General features: G+C 34.5%; 1 protein-coding gene across 1 annotated transcript; it reads right to left on the bottom strand.

Moving 5' to 3' along the window:
* Nucleotides 1-4,469: 4,469 nt before the first annotated feature.
* Nucleotides 4,470-6,795, bottom strand: LOC106379973 (flavonoid 3'-monooxygenase CYP75B137). The gene is made up of 2 exons (XM_048747028.1): nt 5,578-6,795; nt 4,470-5,286 (listed from the first exon to the last, which is right to left on the bottom strand). Exons 1-2 carry the CDS (start codon nt 6,514-6,516, stop codon nt 4,666-4,668), a joined length of 1,560 nt encoding a protein of 519 aa, XP_048602985.1. The 5' UTR covers nt 6,517-6,795; the 3' UTR covers nt 4,470-4,665.
* Between the last annotated feature and the right edge of the window lie 3,336 nt (nt 6,796-10,131).

Raw genomic sequence — 10,131 nt, forward strand, 5'->3', positions numbered from 1 at the left:
GGACCCAGCCGTATTATGGCAAGCCTTGAAAGACAGATTCGATAATCAGAAGGAAATCAATCTCCCTCACGCTCTTGAAGAGTGGAAATGTTACAAATGTGGATGTAAAGGACATTGGTCCCGTACCTGTCGTACTCCCTCACATTTGTGCAAGTTATATCAAGAATCCATAAAAGGAAAGGCTAAAGAGGTGAACCTCATGGAAAACGTTGAAGGGACCTTATACCTTGAATCCTCTAATTTCGCAAATGAGCTGGACTAGAATACTCTTGAAGAGTACAGAAATGTTTCTAATAAGACTGCTGAATAGTCCTCATTTGTAATATATAATAATTATGTTTTCAAAGAATAATGTTGTTTTAACAACAATATATGTATAATTATTGTGTGTTTTCTTTATATAATCAATGAATAAATTTCACGTTTCACTTTTATTTAATGTTTATGATAATTTCAGAAATGGATCAAAATACTAATGGAGCAAAATCCAAGAAACGGATTCGTGAAATATGCATACCAGATAGTGGAACAAAGCACACTATTCTGAGACAAAAGAGATACTTCTCTGATATAAAACCGACAAGAATTGTCGTCAATACAATATCAGGTCCTGCAGACGTGATTGAAGGAACTGGTAAAGCAAACTTTACTTTGCCGAATGGAACAAAATTTTCCATAAATAATGCTTTATATTCTCCGAGTTCTAAAAGGAATTTGTTGAGTTTTAAAGACATATATCTTCACGGATATGATACTCAGTCTGCAACTGAGGATGGAAAGAAATACATGTATGTAATTTCTGAAAAATGTGGCAGAAAACACATATTGGAAAAGTTTCCAGAACTTCCTTCGGGATTACATCATACTTATATCGATGAGATCGAATCAAATCTTGTAGTAAAACGGAACCCAGAAGAGTTCACGTTATGGCATGATAGTCTTGGCCACCCAGGCACTACAATGATGCGTAAAATCATAGAAAGTTCACATGGTCATCCATTAAAAAATCCAGGAGATTTCTCAAGGGAATAAAATGACATGTGTTGCATGTTCTCTAGGAAAATTGATCGTAAGGCCATCGCCAACCAAAATCGATAAAGAATCACCAAAGTTCCTTGAAAGAATTCAAGGTGATATATGTGGACCGATACATCCACCATGTGGACCATTCCACTATTTTATGGTATTAATTGACGCATCCAGTAGATGGTCACACGTTTGTCTATTATCATCTTGAAATGTGGCATTTGCGAGATTTCTAACTCAGATAATCAAACTGCGAGCACAGTTTCCTGATTATACTATTAAAAGAGTTAGACTAGACAACGCTGGTGAATTCACATCCCAAGCATTCAATGACTATTGTATGGTAATGGGAATTGAAGTTGAACATTCGGTTGCTCATGTTCATACGCAAAATGGTTTGGCTGAATCTTTAATTAAGCGTCTGCAATTGATTGCAAGACCATTGATCATGAGATCAAAACTTCCAACCTCTGTATGGGGACATGCCATTTTGCATGCAGAAGCACTCATTCGGATCAGACCGAGTGCATACCATAAGTATTCCCCACTACAGTTAGCGTTTGGTCGAGAACCAAACATTTCCCACTTTAGAATCTTTGGTTGTGCAGTATATGTGCCTGTAGCACCACCACAACGAACAAAGATGGAACCACAAAGAAGGTTGGGAATATATGTTGGTTGTGATTCTCCATCAATTATAAGATACCTAGAACCACAGACTGGTGACGTCTTTACAGCACGTTTTGCTGATTGTCATTTTGACAAAAATGTATTCCCAGTTCTAGGGGAGAAAACAAAAATGTTGGAAGTGATATAAAATGGAGTGTACCATCATTTTTATATCTTGATCCTCCTACTAAAGAGTCAGAACTAGAAGTTCGACGAATTATGCATTTACAGAGTATAGCTAACCAGCTACCTGATGCATTTGTAGATACCAAGACGGTAACTAAATCTCATATACCAGCTGCAAATGCTCCTGCTCGTATCAAAATGCCAAATGAACAAGAAAAGGAGGATGACACACGAGAGCCAAAAACACGCCTGAAGCGTGGTAGACCTGCTGGTTCTAAGGATAAGAATCCTAGGAAACAGAAGAAAGCTGAAATATATGATGCACCCAAAATAGCAGAAAATATTTTGGGAGAAATAAATGATAAGGACTCTGATGAATCAGAGCATCATGAATCGAAAGATAATCATGAGATTTCTATTAATTACATCCATAATAAAAGGATATGGAATAGAAATGAACAAAATGATCTTGATGATGCTTTCTCATATATCGTGTCAGGTGAGGTAAATGAAGATACCGATGATCCAGAACCGAAATCCATATATGAATGTCAAAAGAGACATGATTGGAATAAATGGAAAGAAGCAATACAAATCGAACTTGATTCGCTTAACAAACGAAAAGTGTTTGGATCTATTGTACTCACACCTGAAGATGTGAGACCAGTTGGGTACAGATGGATTTTCGTTCGAAAACGAAATGAGAAAAATGAGATTACAAGGTATAAAGCTCGCCTTGTAGCCCAAGGATTTTCTCAAAGACCTGGTATTGATTATGAGGAAACATATTCTCCTGTAATGGATGCGATCACATTTAGATTCCTGATGAGTCTAGCCGCTGATAAAAATCTTGAGATGCGTCTCATGGATGTTGTTACAGCTTATCTATACGGATCATTAGATACTGATATCTACATGAAAATCCCTGATGGATTTAAAATGCCAGAAGCATTAAGTTCCAAACCTAAAGAGTTATGTGCAATAAAATTGCAAAGATCATTATATGGGTTAAAACAATCTGGACGTATGTGGTACAATCGTCTCAGTGAACATTTAACAAAAGAAGGATATGTGAATGATCCTATATGCCCATGTGTTTTCATCAAGAAAACAACATCCGGATTTGTGATAATCGCGGTATATGTTGATGATCTAAATATTATTGGAACTCAAAAAGAAATACAAAAGGCATCAGACTATCTCAAAGGAGAATTTGAGATGAAAGATCTTGGACAGACACAGTATTGTCTTGGCCTACAAATAGAACATTCACAAAATGGTATATTTGTGCATCAATCCACATACACTAAAAGAGTGTTGAAACGATTTAACATGGATAAATCAACTCCTCTTAGCACCCCGATGGTCGTTAGATCACTTAACATTGAAAGTGATCCATTTCGACCACCTGAGGAAAAAGAAGAGATACTTGGTCCGGAAGTACCATATCTAAGTGCAATTGGAGCGTTGATGTACCTTGCAAATTGTACACGGCCTGATATATCATTCGCTGTTAATCTTCTAGCAAGATTTAGCTCATCTCCAACACGAAGACATTGGAATGGAATTAAACATGTCTTTCGTTACCTACAAGGGACTATTGATTTAGGCTTATTTTACCCTAAGGATTCAAATGGTCAAATGGTTGGTTTTGCAGATGCAGGATATCTTTCAGATCCACACAAAGCCCGATCGCAAACAGGATATGTTTTTACTATCGGAGGCACTGCTATATCTTGGCGTTCTCAGAAACAAACGCTTGTGGCTACCTCTTCAAATCATGCTGAGATCATCGCACTCCATGAAACAAGTAAAGAATGTGTATGGCTAAGATCTATAAGCCAACACATTTGTTCAAGTAGTGGGATTGACAAAAGTACGGGGCCAACTATTCTATATGAAGATAACGCGGCATGTGTTGCTCAAACGAAGGAAGGATATATCAAAAGCGATAGAACCAAACATATACCTCCGAAGTTCTTCTCATATACTCAAGAGCTCGAGAAGAATAAAGAGATTGAAGTAAGATATGTTCGATCATGCGACAATGCAGCCGACCTCTTCACAAAATCACTCTCTACTTCGGTATTCAGAAAACATGTCCATAACATTGGAATGCGTCATCAGAAGGATCTATGACTGCTCAATCGAGGGGGAGCTTACGTAGTTGTACTCTTTTTACCTAACTATGGTTTTTCCCATTGGGTTTTCCTAGAAAGGTTTTTAACGAGGCAACAAAGACGTTGAGCGAGAGCGGAGAGTGACACCGGTTCCCAAGGGGAGTGTTACGAAACTTAATTTAATACAAGATGGATGATCAAGGGGGAGTGTTATAAGATAAACTTTGAAATGATCCTCCACCCCTTTACCAACTCAAGCACTATGATTATCTACTCATCAAGCACTATGATCACCCACTCATTTACCAAATCAAGCACCATCTTTGATATTTTATGCATTGTTGTTCACTATAAATACCATCACTCATCTCACTCTTTTGTACACCAAAAAACAAGAACAAGAGTTTATAAGAAAAGAACCATTACATCTTCTTCTTACTTATAATAAACTCTCTCACTCATAGTAGTGTTATTTGCTTCCTACGGGTATTAAATTCTACTCTTATTTAAATTTTTCGATACTATAAATTATAAGTTATTTCATAACAGGGCTTTATTATTAGTTCACACAACACATATACCAGCGAAGGAAACTAAAAAGATAAAAAAAAAAACAGGACACTACAACAAACTTTGTCAACATGCGAAAGCCCTATAACATGTTCGGCTTTATTAGTTCACACAACACATATACTCATTTCTTCGCTTGTGTAAGAGTAAGACCCTAGAGATAAAGATTTGGATCAGCCAACCTTAGCGCGGGGGTCGTAACAAGTGGATTCTTCAGCTTCAAGGTGATCCCAGACTTCTCCTCGACCTTTACTCTCTCACCTTGAGGAAGTTTCCAGTCAAAAGAATGCAACAACGTAGCGATATTATAGAGAACAACTCTCTCGCCCATTGCCATTCCCACACATATTCTACGACCAGATCCAAACGGAATATAGTTGAAATCATTTCCGTTGAAGTCATAAGATTGGTCAAGAAACCGGCTGGGATCGAACTCAAGTGGGTTCTCCCATACACCTGGATTCCTATGGATCGCCCACACGTTAATGAAGATCTTTGAATCTTTAGGGATAGTGAAGCCGCTCACCACGGTGGTTTGAGATGGGCGGTGAGGATTAAGGAGTGGAGCAACCGTGTGAAGCCTCAGAGTTTCTTTCATAATAGCAAGAATGTATGGAAGTTTAGGGATGTGAGATTCTTCAACTATTTTGTCTTTGCCCACAACTTCGTCAAGTTCTTGTTGAGCTTTCTTCATGATCTCTGGGTTGTTTAATATCTCAGCCATCGCAAACTCTATGACATGTACTGATGTATCCGTACCACCGAGCACCATGTCCTTTTATATAATTGAGACAATTAATTATAAAAACATCTTGAAATTTATATGAAAACTAAAAGAAGCTGTATATTTTTAGTCAAATCTAAACCCATAGCTCCAGGTTGTTAACCATAAACTTGTAAGGTCCTAAATTCAATTCGATAGGGACCTAAATAATAAATCCTGATCACCCCTAACTAATTAAAGAAGCTGTATAATATTTTGAAGATCATCAATATCATTCCAAATATAAAGTAAACAAATCTTCTTGTCCAACACTCTCCATATTAGAGATAATGTTTTACGTACCATAAGCAACGCCTTCACATCGTTCATGTTGAGATTCGTCTTCTCATCATCTTCGTCCTTTATTTTTAGTAAGACCTCCAAAAAATCCTCACCCTTCCCTTCACTTCCCTTATCCATCCCCAGCCGTTGATTAATGACCCGGTCAAACAGCCGGTCCATCCTCTCAGCCAGTCCTTGCATACGCTTAGTCAAACCCTGAAGATCAAATCGGCTCAACACCGGGAAGAAGTCAGATAAATTGGGCACCAGCAGGAGGTCGTTCATCTCTTGAACTAATCCCGAGAACTCGGCTCCAACAAGCTCCCTATCCTCGTTCTGAACCGTAGCGCCCCACAACATCTGCGTCACGACATTTAGTATCATCAAGAATATTTGTTCTCCCAAGTTAACCGGTGACCCGGCCCGAGCAAGATCCGCCAAGTACCTAACCGTTCTCCGGGTCTCTCCGCGGCGTAGGTCAACAGATTTTTCCATCCTCGCGTTGCTCAGTATCCTATTAATACATAGTTTCCTCAGCATCCGTAGCCTCGGTCCATATGGTGACCAGGGGATATCAATACCACCGTACGAGCTAGCTAGAGCCACCGCGGGGACATCGTGGTTCGCGAAGATGACGTCGTTGGTCCTGAGAATCTCACGGGCCACCTCAGAGGAGGTGACCACGATCGCCAGCTTGGAGCCGAACCAGAGTTTGAAAACGGGACCGTGCTTTTTAGCCAGCTCTTGGAAGTAGGTATGAAGCTCTGGTTTGAGAAACGGGAGGTTTCCAACTATCGGAAGACCCCAAGGTCCCGGAGGCAAGGGAGAAGACTGAGGTTTGGATTTGGCGTAAAGCCAAAAATACCATAAAGCAGAGGATATAACGATCACGACTAGAACATAGTACTCCACATGGTCCCTGCAACTTAGAATCTTGAAGAGACTGGAAAGGCTTGTCATTTTCAGTCGAGTTGATGCACCAAACAGAATGGCTGTTTTAATGTATTTATAATGACTCAAGCAGGGTTGGGTCTTTTGTTAGTTCAATCTTTCTTTTCTATACATCAATAAAGATATACAGCCCGAACGAGTGATTTATTTATATTATATATTTATATATATACTATTAAAATTAGAGTACATTTTTGAGGTCCCCTTGATTTTTGATTGTATTTACAGGTGTGCCATTGACTTTTAAATTAAAACTACAATTAATAGAAACAATTATTCAACAGAAAATAGGTAATCTATACTATTAAAATTAGAGTACATTTTTGAGGTCCCCTTGATTTTTGATTGTATTTACAGGTGTGCCATTGACTTTTAAATTAAAACTACAATTAATAGAAATAATTATTCAGCAGAAAAATAGGTAAGGGAATTATTGACTAATGAATACGATTTTCCTTATATGAAAATATTTCCTAAAACTACTCTTTCATTTAGTTAATGATAATGTTATTTACATTTAGTTAATTCATATCTTATATATTAAAACAGAAGTCACAACATTGATTCATGTATGATTTTTTAAAAAATAGACATAATTGACCTATTACTAAAAAGTCATGTTACATTTAATCTCTAATCTTATCATTTAAATTTTGGGCCTACCAGAAATTTTTATTGGACTATCAATAATTAGAATTAAACAATAGATGATCCATTAGATTTATAGATAGTATAAATTAAATAGATATAATTTAATGTTCTAATATTATATCTCCATATGTTAATTATTTAAATATTTGTCAATGTTAACTTTTAAAATTATATAGATTTTTTTTTAAATAACAAAAATCATATTATCTAACAATGATTAATCTTTACTACCTTAAACCAATGAAAACAAGTTTAAAACTATATAGTTTATTTTAAAAATTAAACAAAAACTAAATGTTTGATTATTTACTCGATAATATAAATCTATGAAGCGAAAAGTTTAATTTTTTAAAAACTTTCTAAATTGGAGAAATGTTACAATATCTTTGAATATGACAATAAAACAATATTTTATTAATCTTTATATATATAGTTACGATTTTAATAATGAAATAATAATCCAAAAATATATATATATGGAAGAAGATACAAATACATGTGAAAGTTTGAAACAATCTATTCAATGAAAAAAATATACCGTAAACTTATTATGTTTTTAAAATTGATAAACACATATATATTATAACATATACCAATTTAAAATTGAAAACAAAATGTTTATATAAAAATAAATGAAAAAAAAAATTTTAAATAACAAAAATCATATTATCTAACAATGATTAATTTTTACTACCTTAAACCAATGAAAACAAATTTAAAACTAAAATTAAACAAAAACTAAATGTTTAATTATGTACTAGATAATATAAATATATGAAGCGAAAAGTTTAATTTTTTATAAACTTTCTAAATTTGTGAAATGTTACAATATCTTTGAATATGACAATAAAACAATATTTTACTAATCTTTATATATATAGTTACGATTTTAATAATAAATTAATAATCCAAAAAAATATATATGGATGAAGGTGCAAATGCATGTGAAAGTTTGAAACAATTTATTCAATGGAAAAAATATACCGTAAACTTATTATGTTTTAAAAATTGATAGAAACATATATATTATAACATGTACCAATTTAAAATTGAAAACAAAATGTTTATATAAAAATAAATGAAAATAAAAATCTTCGCGGTTGCGCGGATCGAGATCTACTATATATTATGTTTTATGTCGTTTCCATCTTAATCCTAACCAACGACGCAGCACGTTTACTTTTTAACATCCAACGCAGCACGTTGAAACTATGCTAAATCAGAACACAATTACAATTTACATAATGCATCTATTAAATAAATCAGGATGGATTAAAACAAAGTCCTATATTGGAAGTTACAAGAAATTATATCTATTGTAATCGACCAAACACAATGTTCTAACTTGCTATAGTCCACGATGTAATCGACCTAACACAAAACTTGATCCATTCTGATTGGTGACATGTCCTGTTCGAGAACTCGTTAGGCGCTAGTCGGGCGATTGGGTTGGGCCTAGCGCCTAACAAAAAAATCGGTGATTAATCGGAAATTACGCTGGGCGGAATTTTTAGACTTTTATTTAATTTATCAGTATGTATACTAGATAACTTGATAGAATTACCAAGAACCTAATGTGGTCTAGTGGCCAACGTTCTACTAATGCCCGAATTAGGGCCGGGTTTGAATCCCCCTTGCTCATTTTTGGTCGTTTTTTTAAATCCAGGTTTATTGAAGGGTAAAAAGGATATTTTCCTTTCATCTTCTTCCTTTCTTGTTACACGATCTCAAACCTTAAACATGGAGGCTACCTTTTTATCATTTTTACTGTGATTTCTTCGTTCTTTTGCTAGATCTGTACTAATTATTGATGAATCTATGAAATATTATTCGATTTGTAGAGTTTAAATGAAGAAAAACGAAGTTTTTTAAAAACACCCGATTTTTGGCCGATTACAGCCTACTCCCAGCGGCTCCGGCCCGCCCCGCGACTTTCCGGCGATTACGCGGCCCTTGACGCCGCGTTTTAGAACAAGGGTGACATGTATTATTGATTTTGAGGTGCATTATGTATTATAATTTGATAAAATTTACGGTAAAAATTATATAGTAAAAACTGTAAATTATCTGCTATATTTGTAGTAAAAACAAAAAATTATCATATTATTAAAACTGATGACTAGTAACATTTTTTTATATAAATTGTGGTATAGTTTTTAAAAAAATAATTAAAGATATAAACATATAGATAAAGGATAATTATTATAATTGTATGGATATTTTTCAATATTCATATTGAAGTTATGTTATTAGTTTACATTGTATTACACTGGAGTGATTGGTTGGGCTGCAACTGTAGAAAAATTTACTTTAAAATCTAATATGTAAGATTTTTTTATTTAGCTTTAACGAATGTAACTTTAAAATTTTCTATAGCTAAAAAGATGAGGTTTTAGAAAATAAGTTTTTTACGGTTGTTTTTTTTGCTGTAGTTTTAATTTTTTGGCTGTACCTTTAAAAATCAATATAAAGCATAATTAGTACTCCCTCCGTTTCAGATTACTTGTCGTTTTAGACTTCGGCACACAGATTAAGAAAACATTTAATTTTGTATATTTACTAGATAAAAACATCATTACCAATACACCTAACCACATTTTAACCAATTGAAAAATAGATTAAAATATAAAATCATTAAAATATAAAATCATAAAAGACGTAACTGTTCAAAATGAAGAAAAATGAAGTTTTTCAAAAACACCCGATTTTTTTGGCCGATTACAGCCTACTCCCGGCGGCTCCGGCCCGCCCCGCGACTTTCTGGCGATTACGCGGCCCTTGGCTCTGCGTTTTAGAACAAGGGTGACATGTATTATTGATTTTGAGGTGCATTATGTATTATAATTTGATGAAATTTACGGTAAAAATTATATAGTAAAAACTGTAAATTTATCTGCTATATTTGTAGTAAAAACAAAAATTATCATATTATTAAAACTGATGACTAGTAACATTTTTTTATATAAATTGTGG

The sequence above is a fragment of the Brassica napus genome, chromosome C2 (assembly GCF_020379485.1).
Source record: "Brassica napus cultivar Da-Ae chromosome C2, Da-Ae, whole genome shotgun sequence".
Taxonomy (NCBI): domain Eukaryota; kingdom Viridiplantae; phylum Streptophyta; class Magnoliopsida; order Brassicales; family Brassicaceae; genus Brassica; species Brassica napus.